Source organism: Physeter macrocephalus, chromosome 2 (assembly GCF_002837175.3).
Source record: "Physeter macrocephalus isolate SW-GA chromosome 2, ASM283717v5, whole genome shotgun sequence".
NCBI classification, from domain to species: domain Eukaryota; kingdom Metazoa; phylum Chordata; class Mammalia; order Artiodactyla; family Physeteridae; genus Physeter; species Physeter macrocephalus.
In genome coordinates this window covers 88243799-88270798 of record NC_041215.1, presented here as the reverse complement: position 1 = coordinate 88270798, position 27000 = coordinate 88243799, and the positions used below count along the sequence as shown (strand labels likewise).

Here is a 27000-nt window from a genome sequence, read left to right as displayed (position 1 = left end):
TGAGGTTCTATAAATTACAAGAGAAAGTAAAATTCTAACACTAATAACAAAAAACTTTTTTGTTGTTTGGAATATCTGCATGTTCATTAACTATGAATTATATTATACAATTTAACACTTTATTATTTAAAGTAAAGATAATTCAAGGGACTATCCTATAGACTGGGGGAGGATTAGAATACTCCATGCTATAGACTGAGGGAAGACTGATACTCCCTGTGCTATGGGCTAGGAGAGACCTAGTTCACTCTGTGCTACAGAATCAGGAGAGGCTGGTACATTCTGTGTTACAGGGGAGGACTAACACATCCTGTGCTGTCAACATATATTTTACAAAAGCAGAGAAGTTTCCGAAGTATGTACAGAATGTCTAAAAGGTTTTTCCTGACCAATTTAGAATAACAAAATAATAATATTATTAGTATAGCACTTCACAGTTTTAGAAAACACATTTTCGTACAATTCAGTTGTAGAGCCATTGATTAGGGGAGATGATATCAAGTTAACAGATAATAAAAGAGAATGACTTTAATTGCTCCAGGTTCCTCTGACCAAAGTATTGCAATGGGAAGACCAATAGTTGACTGGTCTGAGTGGAGTTGAGCCTCAACTTGACCATGAATTTGCAATGTCAAGGAGCCATACACTTGTGGCATTTGGCCAGCTTGTTGTATTATTTGTGAACAAGGTCCACAGCTGTCCATCCTTGCTCAATGGAAAGAGATCACAGAATTGAATTCTAGTGATTTCCCAATTTCTTAACTCTACTGAAAAGGAAATTTACTTCTTCAGTAAAGTTTCAATGAATGCTTCTTTTGTCTGGAATTAATGAGAATTGTAGAATATATTAGTACTTACTGAAAAAAAAAAGTCTTCTTGAAATACAAATAAGTGCTTAACCTATTCCAAGGATATGGACTATATAGTGAGAAAATTTCATTCCTAAGCTACTCATCATTTGGAAATGTACATCAATTTTTTATTTAAATCAAGTGCCCACTACTAAGCTAGGTGCTATCACTGTAACTTCTTCAATATTTGCAACTTAATCCTATTGTAATAATAATTGCAACAACTTTCAAAGAAACAAAAAAGTTTATAAACATTCAATTGCTAATTCTTTCAACTTTCTTGTGAGGACAGTTAACAGTTTACCCATACAGATACGGTCATCCAAGGACTCTATACCTTGACAGAACAGAAAAGAGTATCAATTATTTCCTTAAATGTCAGCTTGATTAATATTTTTAAAGTATAAAGGTCTTTTGGGACTTCCCTGGTGGTCCAGTGGTTAAGACTCTGTGCTTCCAATGCAGGGGGCGCAGGTTCAATCTCTGGTTGGGGAACTAAGATCCCACATGCCGCGCGGCATGGCCAAAAAAAAAAAAAAAAGAATAAAGGTTTTTTGAAAAAATCACTTATAAAAGGAATGTGTGTGTGTGTGTGTGTGTGTGTGTGTGTGTGTAGCTTGATGAAAACTAAAAAAAATAGGCTGCATGTTGGGGAAGGAAGTTTTTAAAATATGATTTTAGGGCTCTGTCTTATTGGTATCTGTAGACAACTTTTTTTCTAGTGATTTCTAGGAAATTGTTTTCTTTAAACTTTGGTATTTATCGTTAATGTTATCATTGTAGGTAGATGCTAGTGAGGAGGAGTTTTTGTACTTCTTCTTACAGCTGCTATTTACTTCAGTAGGACCAGGAGCAGTCGTGTTGGGAGATCCTTAGAAAACTGCCCTTGGTCATTTGCCCACCTCTCCTAAGAAAGACCTCCGTGGTTCAGACATTTTAAAACAGGGGTTAAATCTAACCAGCAGAAGACTGAGAGAGCAATGTAGATATGTCTGGTTATTACACGGTGGTGTTACTTTGAATGCAGGATCCATGGGGGCAGGGATTTTTGACTGTTTTGCTTATCATCATATCCCCAGCACCTAGCACTGTGTCTGACATGTAGTAGATGATCAATAAATAGTTGTTGCATATTTGTGACCACCTAGAGGTGTGGGATAGGGAGGGTGGGAGGGAGAAGCAAGAGGGAGGAGATATGGGGATGTATGTATATGTACAGCTGATTCACTTTGTTATACAGAAACTAACACACCATTGTAAAGCAGTTATACTCCAATAAAGATGTTTAAAAAAATAGTTGTTGCATAAAAAAGTAGAGTCTTCAGGGGAGCCCCTGAGTGTGAAAAAAAGTTCTTTTTATGCGTTGAAGAAATACTGAGAAAAAATGCTAATGATATCCCCAAAGCAAGATCAGTCTTATTTAAGACATGCTGTTAGAATGTCATAAAACCGAAGATAGGCAATTATTATACCAGATTTTTTTAAGGGGAAAGAGAGAATGCTATAAATTATACACAGCAAGCTGTATGCCAATCCTGGGGAAAATATAGGGAACTTTTTGTTTGTGATCACTTACAAAAGCTTGCATTTGCTTTTATAAAAGGTATATATAAACAAATCTCTAGTGGTGAGACACTAGCTGTCTTCGTTTACCCCCCAGAGTTCATGAAGTTGCATTAGCAGCAATTACAACTATTATTAAGTAGATTCACAAATTTAGTAGAATAACTGAACTGTGGAAAGAGGGGAGTGGGAACTCCTTGCAAGCAATGAAAGCAATTTCCTCTCCCGCTGGTATGATATACAAATGGGAAGAGTGGGTGAAAACATAAGAACAATAGCAAATTGCACTATTTGTGTGCTTTTTTTTTAACTTTGAAGAATTCATCACTCTGTAGACAAGAAGCATTAACAAAATCAGGTCACTGTGTTTATACTTTACAGTGAACACTGTTTATATTGATAGAATTAGACTCTCAAAAAATTACCGACAACATTAGTTGCCATTTCAGCTTTTATTACATAATCTGCATGGTTGTAACATAGCTTGACCTGCTATCAGAAACACTCCATAAGGACAATTATTAAAAATTTTGACTGTAAATTATAGGCTAGACAGTCTGGGTCCATCAGGAGAGATAAACCACACAATAACTTGGGCCAGAAAAGCTTGATATAAAAGTTTATTAACCATAATAGGAGTGGAGTATGAGGGATTGGTAAGAAAGGAAGAAGTAAACAACATAGGAATAGCAGATATAAAGAGCAGCCACCACCCCTGGGAATGAGTTTTCAAGGAAGAAGACTCCCAGGGTTGAAATCTGGATCTTGTTGCAGAGTGAAGCTATGGCTCACTGAATGGCAGAGATTTGGAAGAACTTGCTGGAAATCCACCCTCTAGGATGCCAGGCAAAACTGTTGACAGGGAGGTGTCTCACCATAGGCACTCTGCTATAAAACCACCCCAGGGCATTATCTAGGAAAGCTGCTCCCACTGGGTGCTATAGGAGCCAAGTGCTGAAGAAGCCTGGCTCCCAGGACTAGGTGGTGGAGAAGCTGTGAGCACTGTAGGAGGCTGTCTGAACTGAAGGAGCCTGCCTCCAAGCACACCAAGCCGGTGGAAATGCTCCTTCCTCCTGAAAGGGCTCTCCAACACACAGCGCCTTCTACTGACAAAGCTCAACATCACACCGGCTGTTGAAGGAAAGATATTTAAATGGCCCATCTTCCTTTTCATAGACACAATGAAGAGTGGATTTGGAGCTGAGACAATGAATGGATAATTGGCACATAAGCCATTATTCTTTCATATGAGTGAAAGCAAAATACCATATACTGAATACTCTTGCTGGTTGTTTGATCAGCGTTTTTTTCAAATAGTTCTGGAAGAAAATTATTCAGAGGGACTTCCCTAGTGGTGCAGTGGTTAGGACTCCACGCTTCCACTGCCACGGGCACAGGTTCAATCCCTAGTCGGGGAACTAAGATCCTGCAAGCTGTGAGGTGTTGCAAAAAAAAAAGAAAGAAAGAAGGAAAGGAAGGAAGGAAGGAAGAAAATTATTCAGATATTAAAAAGGGTACTCATGTTTTTTGCTGCGTAGGGTCCTATGTGGATCCTGTTTCAGACCTAATATTCCCTGCTGTCACCCTCATGCACTGTCAGACATGGCTACAGATGTACATTGTGGTTCATTTGCTGGAGCATGAACTGTGATCTGCAGTAGGTACCATTAAGCTGGCACAACAACATGCATCAATGTTTTTCCCTTCCTTCCCCCCTCCCTCCCTTCCTTCTAACAAGCAATTTTTGAAGGCCTGTTATGGGGTACACACTAGTATAGATAAACAACATAGTAAAAATCTCTGCCCTCGTGTGGAGCCCAAGTTTTGATGGGAAAAGCAACAAAATAAATAAAATATATAATTTTGGTGATAATTAGGGATATGCAGTAAATAAAACAGGAAAGGTAGATATAAGTGTTAGGGATGGGAGCAATTTGAAATAAGGTGGTCAGGGAAGGCTTTACTAAGATAGTAAATCTCAATTTAATCTGAGAGTAATTCAGTATCGCTTGACTTAAACTACTAGAATATTCTATTGAATTTTCACTGCCAATTTATCCATAGTAATGCCAATTACAAGATCTGACTTTAGCTTTTCACTTCTTGAGGTGGCTGGAGGATCAAATCTCCACAGACCTTAAACTAATTTATATTCCAAAATGTATAATTTTGTGTTTTGCCAACAGATTTGCTTAATCCAGGATTTGACAGCAAATAATTTTTAAGTCTTTTAAAACAAATAACCTCAAAGAGTTAAAGATATTAATGGGAGAAATAGTAAATTTATTAATTTTATTAAAGTATATCAATACCTAGAAACAATAAGGGGCACGTTATAAGTATGGATACAAAACGGTAAGTCAAAGTTTCACTTGAAGTAGAAAAGCTTAACTATAAGCTTTTTTAAAAGTATATCAAAGGAAATGAACTATAAATGTGTTAATCATAAAATGCCATTGTATGTATCACAAGAATATAAAACTTTAAAATCTTCTGGTTTAAATTCTTAACTACAGGGTGACTAAATATGTTCAGGATGCTTTGGGCAGCAAAAGCAACTAGTTAAAGTCACCTGACAAAATCAATTAATTCACTGTGCTACATTTGTTTGTTTTTTTAATGTATTGTGGTTTTGCTTATAAAGGTGTTAATTCATTGAGTTAATTCACTGGGTAAGGTTTTAAGACAATACTCTGATTTATAATTGTTACATTCCAGAATCTTTGGAGAAATTACCTTTGAGGGGGACTTTCTAAAATAGGAAAATCTATTTTAAAATAGAGGCCAAAAATCCTTGAAATACTTTTTCCACTCCCTTGAAACAGATGTATATTTGAGATCTGTTTATAGTATGTGAGACAGAGAATCATAATGATAAAGTTCCTTTTTATAAATAACTAGGTATGACACAGTGACATATCCATGAGAAGCCCAATAAACATGCTCCATGTATGACCCATCATTGCCTTACATAGTACCCCTAATTTAAAAGACAATTACCTTTACTGATTTGTTTTACATACAGCAAACTATTATCATTTAAGAGAAAACAAAATTGATGCTCAAAGCACTTCTGTAGATGATACAGAAGATACGTTTGTACCGTAACCAGATCACTACAGGAAAAAACTATTCAAACTACAGACAAAAATAATAAACTATCCATAAGGAATAAGTTCAATTTAAGGCTTCATAGTCACAACATTAAATGGCTGAAAACTAAATAGCAATAACAAAGGAAAATGTATTTAAATAAATGCTTCCATGTGAATGGAAAAGCTTCACCCAGCAAACCCTCAGCAATATTGACCATAAAGACAGTATTATACACCAGTCTCATATTTAAGAGGATTCTGTCTGCCTTGTTAGTCTTCAAACAGCTCACAGAAGGTTGATTACATTTATGCTGCTTCATAATAGAAGCAAAGTTCATAGCTTTGCATATGATGGCATCTTGTCAAGCTATAAGCAATCTTGAAATATAATTTGCATTTATCACCTCTACTTTTTGCTCCTGGCAGCATAAGAAAGCCTGCTTTCTCAAATGCACAGATGTGCTCAGTGTGCACTTTCCAAATTATGTATAAGAAAATGCTTGCTCTCTATAATGTGTAATTAAGAAGAGCTCAGGACTCTCTTAATAAAATCTAGAGGGCAATGATATTTTCTAAGTCTTGAAAGTCTACTTGAAAGCTATTAAATAAATTCTATCTTAATTATTATAAATTTTAAGTATTTTATTTTGAATAATTAAAAGAATATCTTTAAGCAAATTCATAACGTACAGAGTTCAGCCTTGCTAATATGGAGACTTAATAAAAAAAAAACTAATCAAAGCCTCTGGTCAGAAATAAAATTGTAAATGATTTTGGGCTTTTTAAAAATGTATGTAAAATTTCTTACAAAACCATTACTGTTCTTTCCTTAAAAATATGTTCCCTAGTAGAATACTGAACTAGAAAACAGATCATTAATCAAACCACATTTTAAAAATGATTTTTTAGTATAAAACACTTTCCCACAGATCCAAAGAGATCAGAAAATTATGACGTCAGACCCAAAAACAGAATGTTAGGGACCCAGAATAAAAAGCATACAATGTAAGAGACTAGATCACCTAATAAAAGAACCATAAGCTCACAATAAAGTAAGAGAGAATAGCTATACAAAAAACTTTAAAAATAAACACAGGGAATAGAGTTAAATTAAAGAATCAAAATGAAAAGTGGGTACGTTTTCATAAAAGGACATAAAAATTTTGAGAATATCGTAACTACTACATAAATATTGTGTAAACCTTCAGATTTTGGTTACCTCTTTTGGGAGGTTTAAGGTATTGTTTGTTTTTTTGCGGTACACGGGCCTCTCACTGTTGTGGCCTCTCCCGTTGCGGAGCACAGGCTCCGGATGCACAGGCTCAGCGGCCATGGCTCATGGGCCCAGCCGCTCCGCGGCATGTGGGATCTTCCCGGACCGGGGCACGAACCCGTGTCCCCTGCATCGGCAGGTGGACTCTCAACCACTGCGCCACCAGGGAAGCCCCCTAAGGTATTGTTTTTTAATCTTAAATTCTTCACAAAGAAATTTACCTCCCTCTGAAATAGTAAGTCAAGTAGCACTTAAAGTTTTTTCCTTCATGGAAACAGTTGCGGGAATAGAAAACTACCAAAAGTTTTAATCAACTAATTTAATCTTTCATGCTTTAATATAGATTTTAAATTTAAACCTTTTCTTTCTACAGAAATCAATTATTGGTAATACACTGTTATTTTCCCTTAGCAAATCAAAGAAGCATTTAATCACACATTATAATACTAAAGAAAACATGATATAATTTTAAAAATTTATTTACACCCTAACTTAGGACAATCAATTGAGCACTATTTCCACTTGAAAAAAGCATGAGAAAAGGAAGTTTCTAATAGTTTACTCTCAAAAAGGGGAAAGGTGGCTCTAGAGACCAACTCAGAAATTACAGTTGTCCATCATCAGCTAGAATGTAACACAGGAACTGTTGTTTCTTCTAATTCCTGTATTTTGTCACACTTATTGCTTTCTTTGCCCTCTTGATATGTACGAAGCTGCTCCACAAAACCAGCATTTGGACATATGGAAGGTCTTGCATTTTTCACCAAAGAAAAAGCACTGGTAAATGAGATTTCTTCAGAATTCATTAGGAAGCCTATTATAATTGCAGCAGCCCTGGAAACTCCTGCATTACAGTGAACAAGAACCACTCCATCCTATAATAAAACCAAACAAAAATATTCATTATTCATTTAAGAGAGACTATAATATAATCTTATACTACTTAAAATTATAAAATAAAAATATTCACTTTATCGATTTATTTGACTCAATCTATTCAATCATCAAAATACAATTCATTGTAGGGAATGAATGGGAAAAATCAATCAATTAACCAACACCTTCTCTTCCCACCTCCCAGAATTGAAATGCTTTGATGATGTATTTGGAATTCTGAAACTATCTTTTATTAAACTGAAGTAATCTAGTAAAGTACACATAAAAGCCTAGTAACTTAGTAGCCACAAGTCTATAAATAAGAGAAAAATCACAGGAAATTCATGTGGAAATATAAATAAAACCATAATCATAAACTAAACAGAAAGCTCAAGACATTCTAGGTACACATAGTGCTCCCATGAAGAAACTAGTATCACTGGCTTAGAAATCTATGTGTAAAATGATCAATAAAGAAAAAATTTTCTTCCCTTGGATATATTTTATTCTGGAGGGAAGTGACTTAAAAAATAGTTAAACTTATGAGGTAGTAAAATGATGACACAAATAGCTCACGACAATGTGAAGTGGAAAAGGTAATTAGACACCAGCATGAGGTCAATAAATGAAAAACGTTTCAGGTAACTTGCAAATGATACTTCACAAGTGAAAAGGGACACAGTGCAAGGCCAATGCTGATGGGGGTAATATTGCATTAATAATGAATGTGATAGATCTGATGGATCAGCATTGATACAGGTTAGTTTATCTCAGGCCTTTAAAAAGTTAATGATCTAAATGAAATGTAGAGAACAGTGAGCACACCCAACAGAACCAGACATTTTAATTACTTCATTTCTTGATTCTTCTTTTCTTACAACACAAGAAAGATGGGAACAGGGAAAGGGGGAAAAAAACCTTATAAATGAAAATTCTCTGTCCAAAGCACACATTAACAATGCTATGTTTATGGCTTATTGGATTATTTTACTTTTACAAGGCAGTTTTCTTAGATGCATAAATCTATTGCAAAATTCCTTTTCTAGGTCTATTGTAACAAATTTGCAAGTGTAACTCATTTCAAGAAACACAGATGATTCACAAGAAAATTAGTTAATATTTTAAATCCTCATATCAAAAAGACAATTTCAATTGTTTTCATATATTGTATTTTTCTTTTTTCCTTTTTTAAAAAAATTTTTATTGTAGTTGCTTTACAATGTTGTGTTAGTTTCTACTGCACAGCAAAGTGAATCAGCTATATGTATACATATATCCCCTCTTTTTTGGATTTCCTTCCCATTTAGGTCACCACAGAGCACTGAGTAGAGTTCCCTGTGCTATACAGTAAGTTCTCATTAGTTATCTATTTTACACATAGTATCAATAGTGTATATATGTCAATACCAATCTCCCAATTCATCCCACCCCTGCTCCCCCCTTGGTATCCATACGTTTGTTCTCTATGTCTGTCTCTATTTCTGCTTTGTAAATAAGATTGTCTATTTATATTTATATATTTCAGAGTCATTTCCAGATATTAACTTTCTGTACAAGAAAAGCAAAATGCAAATATTCACTCTACATACACAGAATTTTTCTCACTTTGTACAATGGCTTTTTTATGAGACATAAGACATTTTAAAATCATATTACAGTAACCAATGAAAACTATTAATGAACTTCTTTTAACTCAAAACAAATCAGATATTCCAAAGAAACTTAGAATCATAAGCTTAATAAGAGGTGCCCTCATGTCATTTTTAATGTTTCCCGACTGTATACTAGTTATCTCTATTTTATGATCCATACATACGCTTTTGAAAATGAAACTAGCTTTATTTTCAAACTTATACACTGTGTCATCAGTTTTAGCTATGTTTAATAATGTATTTTCTTCCCTCTTACATTCTTTATATAACAGCTACTTTTCTGTTAGTTTCTACAGCCTTTGAATTTACCTATTTACCTTTTATTATTCCTTGGGTATCATATTGCCCTTGAAAGTATTTCCAAACAAACTACTAGCTTCATATCTCCTTTCCAGAACTCAAAGTAGTGACAATTAAATAATTTATAAAGCAATTTTTTCTTTTGCACTTGCTGCTGTCCTCTGCGTGAAAGGCTTTTGCTCCTCTCTTGGTCCAGCTACCTTTGGCTTCTGTTCTAAGAAGGCTGTCTCTCTCTGCGTGAGAGGAGGGCAGGAGGAATGTACAAGCCATCTTTGTATGCCTAATACTTAGTACATAGTAGGTATTCCATAAATGTTTGCTAAGCAAACAAATTAATTTTGTTCTGCATTTCTGAGAAAACATTCTCTTAAAAAAATCAAATCACCGTTTTGCTATGGGCAGATAGGAATTATGTTATAGTATTTCCATTTTACACAGCCTGCTTTGTTCTCGTGTTGTTATGAATAGCCTTTCAATTAGATTGCCAGCTCCTTAAGGGCAGCAATACACATCCCTGTATCTTCTCAGAGTAAGTAATTCATATTTTTTGACAGATGAACTGAGTCAAGTTCAGGTCTTTTGATATATAGAAAAATATATTAAAATACTAACAGTGGTTATATCTATATGGTGGAAGTGGGTGACCTTAATTTTTATCTATCTATATTTTCCAATTTTTCTACAATGTTATAAATTACATGTTTTTACAATCACATCTTATAAATAATAAAGTAAACATGGAATATCAAATACACATTTTCATACTAACAAACAAAACCTTTTGCACATAAAAAAAAAGGGGGTCAAGTAAATATTCCTGAAAGAACTCCTGAGGCTATGGAGGTTACCTTATTACTTCCCTCTCACTTGTATTTCTGTCCCTTTGGGCATAAACCTGAGAAATAATGCATTAGGCAGAGATAGAGGAAGGACAGAGAAACCAAACAAATGGGGTTTTATAAGTACAGAGAGAAATGAGGAAAGACATGGGAAAATGGAAGACATTCCATCTGGCAGCTGTATGTAAAAAGATGAAAACAACAAACTAGGACCTAGAAAGGTAGTTTTGAAATATGCAATTCACTGAGTAATCACATTTAATAATACTTGCATACACAACAGGCAAAATCATGAAGAGATCTCTTCTAGAAAAAAATGAAGAAAATTCAAGAATTCTGTTGCTAAAACTAAATATGTATTCATCTAAACAATAAAGAGTTTTCAGGGTAAGGAAATATTGGCTGAGGCTAAGATTTCAGTAAAAAACATAAGGCTTGAGAAATTAGAACATATTACAGAATTCAAATACATCTTGTAGCAGAAACATTTCATGCATCTCTTCGGATTCCTAAGATGCCATCATCTCACCCTCAGCTTGCTCCACCTCAACTACAACCTCTGTGGCTGACTGCCTATTGTGCCTTTAAGCCTATTAAGTTTTGCTTGCCTACGAACACGTGGCTCTTCCCCGATGGCAGTCTCTGCATAGACAGGTACACCCTGAGTTCTGGATTCTCTTGCTTCTTCTGAACTTGGATGGCAAGTCACACCACAGGGAATTGGGTTTGGCTTCAAGGTGGCCACTGAAGGGGTGGGGTGCTACAACCTAGAATTGTGAGGTTAGTTACCTCTCCATGGGTAAACTTTGACCAATGGGAAATAGGAGCTGACAGATGGCCAGGCAGATAAATTCTCTCTCTTCCCTCCCTTCCAAAATCTGTACTGAGGTGCAGTTTCTTTGGACTCCCTGCCTGGGGATGTCCTGGGTACCACCCTACCAAGTACTCAGCTATTTCGCTGTCAGCTCATTGTGAAGTTGTGCTCTACAAGGTAAACACATCATCTTAATTGCTTCTCATCCTTACCTGAGTCACTTCCTTTTCTTCTCACTCTCACTGCCTAGGGATTGCACCTCTCAAATGAAGCATCAGCTCTTAATCTTTGGCTCAGGTTCTGTTTTTTGGGAAACCCAAACTAAGGACCATTTTTATTAACTATTACCCATTTTACCTTTTACTTGCAACACGTGCATATCTTCTAATATGAATATGGATGATGTTTACATTTTTCCTTTACCATCTAACGTATATTCTACATCTCCTTAGGAAAGCAGCTAATACAGAAACATTGTCACTTTTATTTCTAACACTGTTAGCTGGCACACTGGAATGTGACAATCTAGACTCTGTAAAATTTTTCACAAGAGAACAGACTGGCCAATACTAGGCTCTGAATTAGAAAACCTCCTCCTTTTCTTTCATCCAAATATCTGCTATTAAATAAGGTAGAATAGTGTTACATTTTTCCGGTAATCTAGAGGAAGGTATCGAGAAGAGTGCTGGGCACCTAAGGCACTCCATAAATATTACTAAATGAAAGGAAGAGAGAGAGGGAAAGAGATAAGGTAGAAGAGAGATCATCAGAATTTAATTAAGCTGGATTCTATTAACTGTCATTAATTGTCGGGTGCTCCAGGACAGTTAACTTTTCTCTGTAAGTGCTTCTACTTTCCCATCTATTTATCTAACATAAATTTTGTAAGAATTATATACTGACTAAAAATGATGTCATTTCAAGGTATAATTATTGGTAACAGCCAGCCTAGAAGCCCTGCCTTGGATCAGTACCAAGATTGAAGTATTGTATTTTCTGCTGGTCTCCTAAACTCAGAGAACCAATGGACAGCTTCTGATCAGCATTTTTATACAATCTCAGGAATATTAATCTTCACAAGTACACTAACAGGACTAGAGCAGCCTCTATCCCACAGTCCACCTGATTACCTTGCAAAGTGGTCAGAGGGCAGGTGGTTAGAAACTATCAAAGGAAACCTGAGTATTGGGTTGGCCAAAAAGTTCGTTCGGGTTTTTTCCATAACATCTTACCAAAAACCAGAAAGAACTTTTGGGCCAACACAATACCTATGTACACAGGAAAATTCAGTATGCAGAAAATTTTAAATCCGAATATTTCCCAGGAAGGCATAGGAAGATGTGAAATTAAAGTTAAAAGTAAATATTTCACTGAAAAAAGAGCAACTGGAAAACTAAATAGCTGTAGGAATTAATGAAATATTGTTGAAGGGGAAATTGCATAATTGTTCTCTACATATTCATTACAGAAAGAATAAATATTGGATAATGGACCCATATTTTTAAATATCTGCTTTTGAAGAACTGTGGATCAAAACAAAACTTACCTTCATTTTTGCTTGTTCAATAAATTCAAAACATTCTGGAAAATAAGACAGGATATTGGTCTCAGGTAGATCCAATATAGAAATACTCTTATACACAAAGTCACTGAGGAAAGCATTTTCAACTCCATATGCAACATTGAGAATATGAGTCACCTTAAAGAGAAAAAAAAAGGATGATTTTTTAAAATTCTCATGAATTAGGTTAATTAAACAGAGACTGAGATGTTGAGCGCTATAACAAGAATAAACAATTTAAGCATGACTCAATAACACTTCCTTCAGGAAGCCTTTTCTGACTGCCTCATCCCTTACCAGAAGTGCTATTTCTATATACCCCCGAAGCACCCTCTACTTGCCTCATTATAGCCCTTACCACTGAGACTGTTTATCTCCCTCACTGTACTAGAAACTCCATGAGGGCAGGGACCAGGTTTAGCTTACTCACTATTGTAAGTAAGCATTGTGAGTGAGCAGTGACCTTAGCACAGAAAGTACTTAAAATATTTATTGAATAAATCAATTAATGTCCATATAAAAACTTACGTAAGGGAAGTGCATCAGTAGCACACAACTTCCAATAATTATTTCCCTATTTTCCTCTTGTATTCTTTGTGAGTACAGTGGTTCTCAAGTGTGGCTGCACATTAGAACCAGCAGTAAGCTTTTTAAAAATATCAATGCCACAGGGTCTCAAACCCAGAAATTCTGATGAATTAGTCTGGTTGAAAGGTGGGATGGTCATGAAAGATTTTCTTTTAAATGGCATACATAAGCAACCTCCTTATCCATCTATACATTCAGGCTCCTTTCCTGGAGTCCACCAAGCAAATGGAAGGAGCCATGTGGAAAGTCTATTAAGAGAATCCAAAGGCTAAATAGACCAGAAATATGAGTCCCTGTTTCTTATCAGGACATGCTTCTCACTGAACTTAATTCTCTCTCTTAGTTTGGATCTTAGGGTTTGCCTGACCTTGGTATTTTCTTGTATCTCATCATATTTTAGAGTACTTGTCCAGCCTGCCTCTCTTGCCCCCCACCACCCTCCCATCTATGACTCTGGCCGTGTCCCACTCCTTCCCTCAGCACAGCTAATTGGTTTCGGGTGGACGCCTGACTTAAGCTAGACTGAGCAGATTATCTCAAGGAATTTAAAAAATAGGTGTGTGAGACAGCTAGAATGATCCACAAACTCGGGAGATTTAAGAACAGCCATTTTCTATTAAGTGCTCAGGGAAGCTGAAAGATCTCTGCTCCCAAATGAGAAGAACAACACAGATGTGCAGATAGGGGCCATGTGCCAGTGGGAGAGAGAGGCTGTCCTGGATGGCCTTCTATTCTCTGGCATGGCCACTCTCTTCCCTCGGGTTCCAGAGAGCTCCCTAAATCATCATACACATTCTCTTTCCTTGCTCAGGTTTCTGTTGTCCACAATCGAAAGAGTATCGATTAAGACACTCAGGGAACTAGGCCTCATGAAGAGAAGGCCATAGGCTATTTATTAACTTAACTGCCTTGTGGAAAGAAGACAACAGAAAAAAACCTCAAATCTACTCAAGAGAGACTCTTAAATAGAGAGGAGATGGAAGAACCTAGAACGAAGGGAAGAACAGTTTTAGAAGATACAGTCTGAAATGTCCTTCTGCTTTCCCCAGTGAAGTCCCACCTGACTGTGCCAAGCTACTCTCTCACTCCAAGTGGACTTCTGGCCAGGGCTACAGGATTCTGCCCTGAATTAATAGATGTGCCAATCTTTTATAATATTGATGTGTTTGCCTTACCTTTAGAACTATATTCTGCATTCCCAAAACACCAAAAATGAGGTCTGACCACTTACAGAATATATCTGTATCTATATAGCTTCCCTATACATCACAGGATTACAGAGATGACCCAATGAGAATCTGGGGAAAACCTGTTGAAAGGTAAAAGTGCTTTACAAATATTGTGGATCATTAAACTACCCAATGTCTAGGTAGTTTAGCTGCTTGGAAATGCAACTTATATTGATTGAATGATCATGCTTGAAAAGAACTGTACTGAGTCTCAGGTCATGGTGGTGGTGGTGATGCAGACCTAGCCTAAAACCCTTCTAGTAACCAAGCATATTTCCAAAATGCAGTTACAGAGGTCCTAACAATGGTTGACCTTGTGATGCCCTTTATAATAGGGATAATAAGAATAGCCCCTTTATTGTGTACGTAGTATGTGCTAGGCATACAGGTTAACTCACTTAATCCTCACATTTAGGCATTATCAAAAAATTATCTTTTGGGCTTCCCTGGTGGCGCGGTGGTTGGGAATCCACCTGCCGATGCAAAGGACACAGGTTCGTGCCCCGGTCCGGGAAGATCCCACATGCCGCGGAGCGGCTGGGCCCGTGAGTCATGGCCGCTGAGCCTGCGCGTCCGGAGCCTGTGCTCCACAACGGGAGAGGCCACAACAGTGAGAGGCCCGCATACCGCAAAAAAAAAAAAAAAAAAAAAAAATTATCTTTTGAACTAGTTCAAAAATCACAACGTTATTAAAAAAAAAAAGAAACATTAAGAAGACTTGCTCTCACCCTGTCTCTTTCCACTCCGTCATCTCCCACCCATATGGTAACCATCTTTGTTGGTTTCTTGTATATTCTTTTAGAGTATCTTTATGCAAATATTTTATGTACTCCCTTTCTTACACAAAGGCAACACCTTGGGTATTTTCCCCCTGTTTAAAAATGTCCTGGACCTGCCAATGCAGGGGACATGGGTTCAAGCCTTGGTCCGGGAAGATCCCACATGCCTCGGAGCAATAAGGCCGTGCGCCACAACTACTGAGCCTGCGAGCCACAACTACTGAGCCCATGCGTCACAACTACTGAACCTGCGCGCCTAGAGCCCGTGCTCCGCACCAAGAGAAGCCACGCAATGAGAAGCCCGCGCACCGCAACGAAGAGTATCCCCCACTCGCCACAACTAGAGAAAGCCCACGCGCAATAATGAAGGCCCAACACAGCCATAAGTTAATTAATTAATTAATTATTTTTTAAAAATGTCCTGGAGATTTTTTCATATCAGTATCTAGAGACCCTTTTTTTGTGTTATTTTAAAAAGCTATATAGTATTCCGTCATGTGGGTGGACTATTGGTCATTTAACCAATTCCCTACTGATGGAAATATGGGTTGTTTTCAATAAATTTGCTATTATAAACAGTGCTTCAGTAAACAACTTGGAACATTTTATGTTACACTTAGTTTTCTATCCTCCTTCATGCTTTATTGGGCATACACCAGGCACTCAATGAGTACCTTACTAATAAAATAATTATTATTACCGTATCTAAACATTCATTCTAAAATGAAATTCCCATAGAAATTTCTGAAATGATCTGCCACAAGAGAATTTCTATTAGTTATTGCACTCTACTTAAACCCCAAGAAATCCCTTTGAAATGTGTCATGCATTTAAATCAATAATTTTGTTTTACAGCATCCTTAAGTTTTTGTAGAAACCCTCTATTCAGCTGCTCAGCTTACTTTTGCTTCTTCCAGGCATCTAACAGGATCTTTTATACAGAGACAGAATGATCTTTTAAACAGCAGCTGGGTTCACATCACCAGGATGAAAGTGAATTTGAACTAGTGTATCATAACAGGGGCTAGATAATAAAACACTTGCCAATGAAAAAATTTATCAGTTTTTCTAATTTTCATTTTTACCCTGAGAAATAATTTATTCATGTAAGCAAGACTCTAAAACATGTTCTACTTATGTTGAAATATTGATCTAAGAGGGTTCCTATCAGGATATACAGTCATTCTCATATCCTTATGCAATTTCAGGCCATTGTCTCTTATTGTCAGGCAGTTATTATTATAATAAAACAAGGGGAGTCCAGTTTAAACACAAATAAGTACACTGACAAGTAAACATATCAAATTAGTTAATGAATTGGTTAGTATTTATTCCTTAAAGAAATTAATTGCAAGTGTTTATCACATAAAATTTTCAGCCTCAATTTAATCAAACTTTTTCTCAGAGCTGTGGGATGAAAGAGGAGTAGGACAGGGTCTCTAATCCTCTAGAAGTCTGCTGAATAATAGAGGGGAAAACATGTTCACTGACAGTAATAATAAAAAGTAGAGGTGCTAAGAGCTACAGGAGAAGAACAAAGTGTTATGAGACCAGAAGGGAGGAACACATACTGAACTTGTTCCTTCCAAGAGCCTCCACGTTTGCTGTTCTCTCAGCCTTAAGTGCTCTTTCCCTGATTTAAGCACAGCTGACTCTGTCCTAAGGTCTCAGTTGAAGTATAATACCCTCAGAGAGGCCTATCCCCTGCCACGCCTCTCACTGCCTTGTTTCAATTCTTTCAGAGAATTTATTCTCATCTGAAAATATATTTTAAAATCAAGGACCTTACTGCTTGTTCATTTCTATGTCTCCTGCAACTAGAAAGGGGCCTAGCACCCCACTTACATCGTGGGTGAGAGGCAGCGTTGCATTCTTTTGGCTACTCCCTGCCTCTTTCAAATCACTTCTTTTCCACCCACCAGTAAAAATCCTTGCCCTTTGAGATTCATACAAGCTGATTATTCCATCTTATACCCTGCATTCCTTGGGCACCTGACCCTCAGTTTTCTGAGTCCTACCCCATGTCCTACCATTATCCTGGGTGACATCAATTTCCACTTGGGTTTAACAGGTCCCTGACGACCTCATCGCCAATGACCTTCATCACCACTCCCCTTCACCACTTCTGCAAGACCAATGCCCAGGACTGATCCAGCTCTGATACCATTAACTCAGGTATCCCACTCTTATCTTTCCATCTTCCACTCAGTTATTCCCTCTACACCTCACAAAAACCATCAACTCCTTGATCTTTCTATTTTATCTATCAGCCCCCTCTTGCCTTCACTTCCTTTGTTATTCAGCTTATAGTCCATGGTCTACCTCCCCTGCACCTGACTGGTAAAAGTCCCCTCTATACCCAGACTGCTAAGCACTGCTGGAAAAAATTCACACAATACTGCAGTTCATGCCACCATTAGTTCATGAGAGCCAACCTCTCCTGAACCTTAGTGATGCTTAGCAACTATATTTCCCTAGTAGGCTCTCTCCCTCATTCCCCATATCAGCTCTTTCAAACTTTCCCTACTCTCCTAATAACTTTCAACCCTACCATCTCTTCCCGACTCCCAGTAGATCACCTCACTTACCATTTTACAGTAAAAAGACAAGTCATCACATAGGAACCCTTTCCATCAAATCTTACCATCAAATTTAACAACTTTGCCTACACCTGCATTCACCCTTTCCTTCTACCTCCTTAATACAGAGCATGATGTGCTCCCACATCCTTTATGAGGTTCATTCTGGCACCTGTGTTTGGGGTCACACTGCCTCCTACTTTCTTGGCCCTCTAGCCATAATTCTTGCTTTCCTGTATTTTCAATTCCTTTCTCTACCATCAGCTTTATACACGCTCAAAACTCTCCCATCTCCCTCTTTTTTTTTTTTTTTTTTTTTTTTTTGAAAAGATAGGGCATCAGAGAAGAATATAGAGAACACAGCCCAAAAGATAGAAAATACTTTTTTTTTTTTTTTTTTTTTTTTTTTGCGGTACGCGGGCCTCTCACTGTTGTGGCCTCTCCGGCTGCGGAGCACAGGCTCCGGACGCGCAGGCCCAGCGGCCATGGCTCACAGGCCCAGCCGCTCCGCGGCACGTGGGATCTTCCCGGACCGGGGCACGAACCCGTGTCCCCTGCATCGGCAGGCGGACTCTCAACCACTGCGCCACCAGGGAAGCTCCCATCTCCCTCTTTTGATCTCATCACCTATGGGTCTTCCTGCTCTCTTCTCCCCTTTTTTGGTGTGATCATTTCCTCCACCTCTCAATCTTTTGAAATCTGGCTTGGGCCTCCAATTCAAATGAAACTGTTCCCACTAAAGTCACTAACAACTTCTTTGTTTTAAAGTCCAACTGTTGTAATTCAGTCCCAACAATACTTAAACTTTCGGCAGCATCTGACACCTCTGACTCTATCCTCCACAGAACTCTCTGCTTTGGCTTCCATGACACCACAATTTTTTTACTTTCCTACAAACACTTACAGTACCTCCTTTCCCACTACAGATTCTTCTTCCTTTGACTATTCCCTATAGGTTGGTATTACTCAGGGTTCTGGTGTAGGCCTTCTTCTCTGCTCACCTTGCCCCAGGTGGTTTCATCTACTCCAACAATTTAAATCACTACTTATAAGCTGAAGATTCCTGAATCTCTATTTTTACCTCTCTCCTGAACTTCAGACCCCATATACCCACACTGTCTATTGAAAAACTTTACTGAGATTATCCATGGCATCTGAAATTTAAATTATTCAAAATTGAGCTCATTATTTTTCCTGCAAAACCTGCTCCTCCCTACTTTGTTCCCTATTTCATGGGATGACACCAACCCTACTTAGTAACCCAAGAAAGCTGAATATCACCTCTGACTCCTCCTTCTTTCTCAACTTCACCCTCCCTTCTACTCTGTCCTGCAAGTAGTCAATCATTAACTTTTGAGAATTCTACCCTCTTAAAAAACCCTCAAATCCATCCACTTCTCTCTACCCCCACTGAAACCTAATCTAAGCTACCATCATCTTTTTTCAGATTGCTGCAACAGCCTCAAAACTAGTCTTCCCATCTCTAGCTTGAGCAACCCTCCAACCTATTTTTCACACTGCCTCTAACCAGCCATCTTTCTAAAATGCAAATTTGATCCTGTTACTTCTCTCCATAAAGCCTTTCAAAGGCTTTCCACTGTCTTTTGTATCAATTCCAGTTTACTCTGGCTTACATGGACTTTTGTGATCTGACTCACGCTTACTTCTCTGTCCTTGTCTCTTGATACCCTTCTTTCTCACACTCTCTATTCTAGGGTTACTAAACTTCTTTTCTGTTCCTAAAAACATCAGCCTTTCTCTTGTCTCTGGGCCTTCACAGAGCCATTTCTTCTATCTGAACACTTTTCTGTCTGCTCCCTCCTCATCCCCTTCAGAGCAAAACTTCAATATTATTTCCTCCAGGAAGACTTCCCTGACCTTACTATCTCCAACCCAACCCAAACAAACATGGGTTAAGGGCATCATCTCCTATGCTCTCCAATAACACCTGCACATCCCCATCAACACATACAATACACTGTACTGTAGCTGCTAATTTGTCTTTCTTCCCTCTCTGCCCCTCAAATCATAAACTTCATGTGAACAAGAACCTTTTGCATTCCTCAAACCACAGCAATTCCATGACCCTGAAATCATGCTTAACAAAATAGTAGATGGCTAAATTTTTTTTCAGTAAATATTGAAATAAGTAATAAATCACATCAGTTGTGTGGGGGAAGGTGGGAAGAGATAGCATTGGGGAAGAAGTGGTATGTGAGTTGGGACTCAAGGCATGGGTAGATCTTGGACAAAAAGAGAAGTGAGGAAGGTCTATTCCACACAGAGGAACTACATAAGCAGAGGCAGGAAGAAGTGCCAGACCTGAAGCATTTCTTTTTACCTTGTGCTTTTTCAGTGTATCCAGATCATGAGCAGCATCTTGTGACCCTATAAGAAATAAATCACATCACCTTGAACATAAAAATAATCATCCTGACTTAATCTAATTTTTGCAACAACTCTGTTAGCTATTCATTTATTTTAAGAAATGTAACTTGGGAGGACCTCAGTCCAACTTTCTTAAAGATAATTCAGGAATATTCATCAAAAAATATTCATCTTGTATATACTCTTAGACTCTGAAATCCAACTTCTAGGAATTCTTCCTAAAAGTCCTGGATATTGCAAAGATTAGCTATCAGGATGTTCTTCACAGCGTTGTCTGTAATACAAAATAAACTCTACAAAAACAAAACAAACAAAAAAACCAACCCAACCAAATGATGGGGGTTGGGTTATATTAAAGATAGTACAATTATGTAGTGAAAATATATACAGCCCTTTGAAATGAGAAATGTAGAAGAATATTTATGGCATGGAAATATATTCTCAATATATTGTGATAAAAGCAGGTTACAAAACATCAACCATTTTTGTAAAAACATAAACTATGTATATGCTTAAAAATGGACAGGAAGTATACAGAATAAAATGTTAACAGTAGTATTATAGGTGATTTTTTCCTTTATGCTCATGTGTACTTTTTACAATAAATATCTATTTCTTTTGTAACTTAAAAAAGGATATTTTAAAAAAGACACCCACAAAATGATTTAGTGCCAGCTGGTCTGGGAACACCCAGTAGCTTAGAGCAAACACTGCTGGTCTATAGAATTCCACCCACGTTCTGTGTACCTAGGGCTGTAGCCTTTTCCAGTTTCTTCCTGTCAAAGTTGGCTTCCTAGATCTCTCACACTTGGAAAATGACTCTAGGTAATAAGCAAGGTTATACATGAGAACAACTAGTTAAAATAAAGTGAGTGACACAACTGAAAAAATAGGGCATTTATTAAGATTTCAAGTATTTTACTTTCCTGAATTAGGTTCCATTTCTATAAACAACTTTTTCTCACCTTATCTACCTGGGAAATCTGCCAGCTTCCATTATGTAATTTTAGGTAGGTGGAAGGCCAGCAAGTATGCTGGTTGGCCAATATTCTCTTGGTAATACGAAGCTCACAGGCTCCTTACTGAGTCTACATTCAACTTTACTTAAAAGTTAGCCTATCAAAATATTAACATTTGTTAAAGTTGGATGGTGGATATGTAATTGTCTGTTATAGTGTAGTCTGTAATTTTTTACACATTTGAAATACCTCATAATTTAAAAATAATTTCTCAGTTTTCTGTAGGAAGTCCTATTCATCTCCAGCGGGAGAAATGGGTTCAAATAAGTTAACTGAAATTTGGTGGTTTAATATGCATGTTATCTTTTAAATAATAATTCTACACTGCCTATTTCTTAAAATAGCAAAAAAAAAAAGAAACATGCATGAATGAAATTCTTTTTTTACCCAAAACTGTCATCATTATATTTATCAAACCTGTATACTTTCATTATTTCCATTAAATACACACACACACCAAACAGAACATGTCGGTTATATTCCAGAGTTGGCTGCTATATTTTGAAAATGACTTCCAGAATATGAATATATTGATACAAATTTAGTGTTCTTGAGACCAAAAATCAACTTGTATCACTGCCTTTTCAAACAATAGGAAAATTACACGAGTGTTAGTGTGGGGGAATAATTTTAGTCAGCACAAATGGACTTTAGGTAATTGGCTTGTATGTTTCATCTAATACTTGGTAGTATTCAGTTCACATTAATTCTCTCTAAATTCTAGATATAAACATCAGCTTTTCTCCAATTTCAAATGATTGCTTTGTGTTGCAGTCTTGCGTTAAAATTTTTTTTGAAAAACACTTATCATTAAAAGAAATAAACACTATAAATCATTTTAACAATGTGTTATTTAAACCTTTGTTATGAAAAAGTAGAATGTTATCCTTTTATAAACTACCTTAATCGAGATTTTAAAACAAATATAAATTTTAATAATTTTATGATTTTAACAGTAGCAACATGAATCTATAATTGTGTTAAACTTAATAGAACTGAGTAGCAAATCAATTTTAACAGTATGGCAATTTTTTAAATAACAGAAAAAGAAGTTGATGAATAGGACTACGACTAAAGAAAGAAGTCTAATAATAATAATAATAACTTACAGTTATATTTTACATTGACACAAACCACTAATATTCAAGACCTTGGCCAAGAATTATTAAGGAAATATTAGAGATGAAGTAACTGATTTAGAAAGTATATTACGTGCTATTGGAGTTGGGACTTCTAACAAGTTCAATGTGTTGCAATCATAATATATGTATCATAAAAAAACAGGCTACGTAAGATCTCCAGAATCCTGTTTCTATTTTTAAGATATCTTTTTTTATGAAAATACTAAACACTGCATAAATTCTGGTGCAGCATGTCTTGATTTACAAATCTCTATTTTCATCATCAAAAAATTAAACAAAAAAATTATTACTGAAATAAGCCAAAAAGATATTATTACACTACTGAAAAGGGAAATAAATAATATTCCAAAGAGAAATGTTTTGAGAAAATTTGTAGGAGTGAACATTCATAAATGGATAGAAATAGGAGCATAAATTCCTATAAGGATAAGGTAAAATAATATTTGCGAAAGAATTTTACAAAATAAAGAGCTTTACAAATTTAATGTATTATTTGCCTCCTAAAAATACTGGGCTTCCAGGATATCAGAAATCCTCTACAACCTTATAAAGGATCCCAAGATTTTCACCTAGAATTGAAGCAAAGATCTCAAAATGTCACCAGTTGCGACTTCTTAACAAGATGGATATAACAAGAAATAATTGTACCTTTTTAACCACCCAAGAGAAATGGAATTTTTCACTTTTACAGATCAAGTTGGATATAAGAAAAGTGCTAGTGATTTTTGTTGTAAAAATATAATTTGCAAAACCTAGGACAAAAATATTCACTGACTAAGATCTTTTATCAACTTGTTAGGTAGTTCAAGGGCCTATGTAAGATTTTTGAAATGCAGAAGCTTGGGTGAATTTATGAGCTAACTAAAAAAGATTTTTAAAAAAAGACATTATATTTTGACAGCTTTCTATTTTCTTTATTTCCCACCCAAAACAAAATTTAATTTCATGTAGTGCTAGGTGGGAGCTGTGTTGCTTTGAATAGATGAAGGAAGCTCTCTGAAGCAACTTAGAAACAACCCCTGCATCATTCACGTGGAAGAACTTTAGATGTAACCATCCATAGGTCCCTCGGAATAAGTCGCTTGTAACTGGGCAGAAGAAGGTCTATCTACCTCTCAGAAGAAAGGAGGTTGTACCTGATGAAATTATCCCATTTCCTGGTCCAAAGAGGCGACCATATAAGGACTAGTCTCAGAAGTCCCTCCCAGCACTCGCTCAAGATCCTGGAAGGGTTCCAATGCCAATCTGAGAACACTACCTTGATCAGCTCACTTTGCATAAGTCTAGATAAAAAAATAAGCGAAGTTCATGAAAACTCTGAAAGGGTGAATGATATTTTTAAATTCTACCATAATTATTTTAAACCATTATTACTACAAAGGAAGCCAAATAACCAAAACATGTGCCTTGATATATTTCCTCTCCTAGAAATGTTGTGCAAATCCTGGGTGCACCTTCCAGACTAGCTAAATGACCCACTTCATTTTTTCACGGGGCTGCAGAAACTAATTGGATATATTTATTTGGTGAAAAGACAGGTCATGTAACAATTCATATAGTACATAATGCAATAACAACTCATATGTATACTGCAATTTATATGTTTCAAAAACCTTTTCCAACTTCAGGACAACCCTATAAGATAAGCACATACTATTACTTCAGCTTTACAGATGGTTTTTTTGGAGGACCAAAGAGAATAAATGACTTTCACTAGCTCATCTAGTTATACGTGGAGCATGGCTAAAAGCCTGGACTCCCTGAGTCAGTCTATGTAACAATGGAGAGCAGGAGTGTATCAGACTTGAGCTTGTGCAAGTTACTTAACCAATCTTAAGCCCAGTTCCCATCTGTAAAATGGAGCTGATGATCCCTGCTTCACGGAGTTTTTTAAAGGTGAGATGCTATTTGCACTCCACATAATACCTGGCCATTTCTGACACCCAATTCAGTGCTCTTTTTACTCAAGAGGGGCTTGGCTGTATAAATACTAACAAATCACTGATTTTTCCAAGTCTTAATTTCTCTATTCACAAATGAAAAATAATTCAAACCTACTTAAAACACTGTTAACTATTTTTTAAGAATACCGTATCATATTCTTGCCAAGCTAACAAGTTTGTACTTTTATAACTGTGCTTCATTTGTTATTTGTGGATTATGCTTTGTATAGGGAATCTGTATTTTCCATAATACAAGAAATCATAAACCATCAGATTCATAGCTATAAAATATCAGTCCACCCTCTCCTTAACACTCCAAAAACAGACACCATGAACAGATGTGGCCACAGGAGGCATGCACTCCATATGGTTTGCAACCCCAGAGCAGGCAAAAAAGCATTTGCCTTTTGAAGTATTAACTTTTCTATAACTTCAACCCTTGTCACTTGTAGTTTTGCCTAATAAAAGCATTCTTTTTACTTTGATAATCTTTAAGGCTATATCCTTTTATTATCCAAGAAAATACAACATCAATGTGTTATCCTCCAGAGAAGTTAGAAAAACAGGAAGAAAGCTTTTAGAAAATTCAAATACCAGGTGCTATGTGTTACTAGAATCTATGCCTCTTATGTATATAGTGGGGCAGAAACATCCCTGACTAGCTAGTGCAGCTAGCTAGTGTAAGTTCCACATCCAAAAAAGGAAACATTTCAATTTTCCAGCAGTTTAGCTGATAGTACAGACTATTATTATTAGGGAGGAAAACGTTAACTAATTTAGTTAAATGAACTCAGTAACTTAGTGGCAAATCAATATACTCACCCAGGAGCAACCATGGCTTAATAACACCAACTTGCAGGTCCAAGCTAAGGTCCTGCACATAACCACAACCTTCCCCACTGCTCGGCTCTACTTCTTCCACAACATGAATTCTGGCATCTTTCCATGTTTCTATAATTTTCTTTCCAGTTAGCGTTGTCACCCTGGTGCATTGCTTCCTGAGATTATTCCGGGAGAATGCCTTAATTTCCTGGTTAAGGGAGTGCATTACATGAGCAGTGGCTAAGAACAAACACAAGCAAATCCAGCCAGCACAGTGAAGGACCGAACTGCTAGTACCTTAATGTTCAAGTAACAAACGCAGCCTCAGCGGTTCACTGTCCTGCAGGTAACTGTATCAGCCACACGCTGGGAGTCACGAGGGTCCAGCTCCGTTTTTCCCAGAGCCGCAATGTAAGGGGAAATCTGATTGGCCACTGAGAAACGGGCGCCGATTGGATGCTGTTTCTCCTTCCGGTTGGTCGAAAATTAATTACACCTCAAAGAGTTTTCTTACTGTTGCTATTTGAAGCTAGCTTTATTATTCACACCCAGTGATAAAAATATAAGACTTAATGGGAGAGAAGGCTGATATTTCCTCGCTCCTTTAAAACAGTGGTTTTCTGGATATGTTCGATCGGTGTTGCTTGTGGTGACCTGGGTATCCCTCCTGCTCTAGTACAGCTGCGGAGTCACAGTGCAAACCTTCCTACTGTGCAGAACTGTGCCTGCCCGCCTGCTTTTAGGCTAACCCGGGGGGCTACAGCAGACGTTGAAAATTATTACTCGCTTCCTATGTGTTTCACACTCTTTCTTTCTGATGTTACTGCCAAGAGGAACATTTACTAGATTAAAAACAAAAAACTGTTGTGCAGACTTGTAACAATTTAAATGAAACCTGCAAAAGTAATTTTCTAATTATGTTTCTATATTGCAGGTTGATAAGAGCTTAGTACATTTTTTTCCCCTGACTTGTCGCCTACATTTTTATTGTCAGTAAAACCGCAGAAGAAGTCTTCATGCAATAAATGTACACTCTTGTTTATGAGAGGCATTGGCCGCAAGTCTTTTCATACAGTTTCAGAAATGGAGGATGCAAACATCCAAGTTTACAAAATAGATCAATTATAGAACGATTTTGATTAGAAAAGGATGATGTGTTTTACCAAAGAAGTCACAAGATTCCTTTAAATAGAAAATTTTCTTACCCCACTTAAAATAAAATGCAATTTTATATGGGCTTAGACACAATGTATAAACACATGTATAAAGTGAAGCTGCACTTCGAGAACACTTATTCACAACAATTTATTAAAATTCGTGTTGTTGTTGAAACTGACTTAAAATAAACCAAATTTCTCCATATTGAAAAGAGTGATAAATCAGCCCAGACTAGCTACAGGGCGTTCTAAAATGAAGAACTGAAGAACTTTTTTGCATCATTTAAACCATCATGTGTTCATCAAAAACAACTCTAACTCTCATATATCATTCCATGTATTTATCACAAAATGATAAATTTTGATCATAAAATGATCAAACAATTTACCAGCTATTGAGCACATACTACATGCTAGGTCCTGTGCTTATACGCAGTTTTTAGATTCTTAGTGTTATATGTCAGGTGCTTAATGATATTTTACACACATTATCCCATTTGCTCTCACCACAAATTTATTATGTATATAGT

At 36.8% G+C, this 27000-nt stretch overlaps 1 protein-coding gene across 1 annotated transcript; it reads right to left on the bottom strand.

Annotated features, from left to right (window-relative positions):
* Positions 1–6224: 6224 nt before the first annotated feature.
* DUSP19 (dual specificity phosphatase 19) lies at positions 6225–25693 on the bottom strand. Its single transcript, XM_007115854.3, has 4 exons — positions 25314–25693; positions 20341–20387; positions 12810–12962; positions 6225–7657 (listed from the first exon to the last, which is right to left on the bottom strand). Exons 1-4 carry the CDS (start codon positions 25537–25539, stop codon positions 7403–7405), a joined length of 681 nt encoding a protein of 226 aa, XP_007115916.1. The 5' UTR covers positions 25540–25693; the 3' UTR covers positions 6225–7402.
* Between the last annotated feature and the right edge of the window lie 1307 nt (positions 25694–27000).

Bases quoted from the DNA above. Each gene is read 5' to 3' on its own strand.
- DUSP19 (XM_007115854.3), bottom strand. From the start codon at position 25,539: ATGCACTCCCTTAACCAGGAAATTAAGGCATTCTCCCGGAATAATCTC. The intron at 20,388-25,313 runs GTGAGTATATTG...TATTTCTTATAG, and splicing joins TAAGCCATGGTTGCTCCTGG to GGTCACAAGATGCTGCTCAT. The intron at 7,658-12,809 runs GTAAGTTTTGTT...GTTTTATTATAG, and splicing joins TTGAACAAGCAAAAATGAAG to GATGGAGTGGTTCTTGTTCA.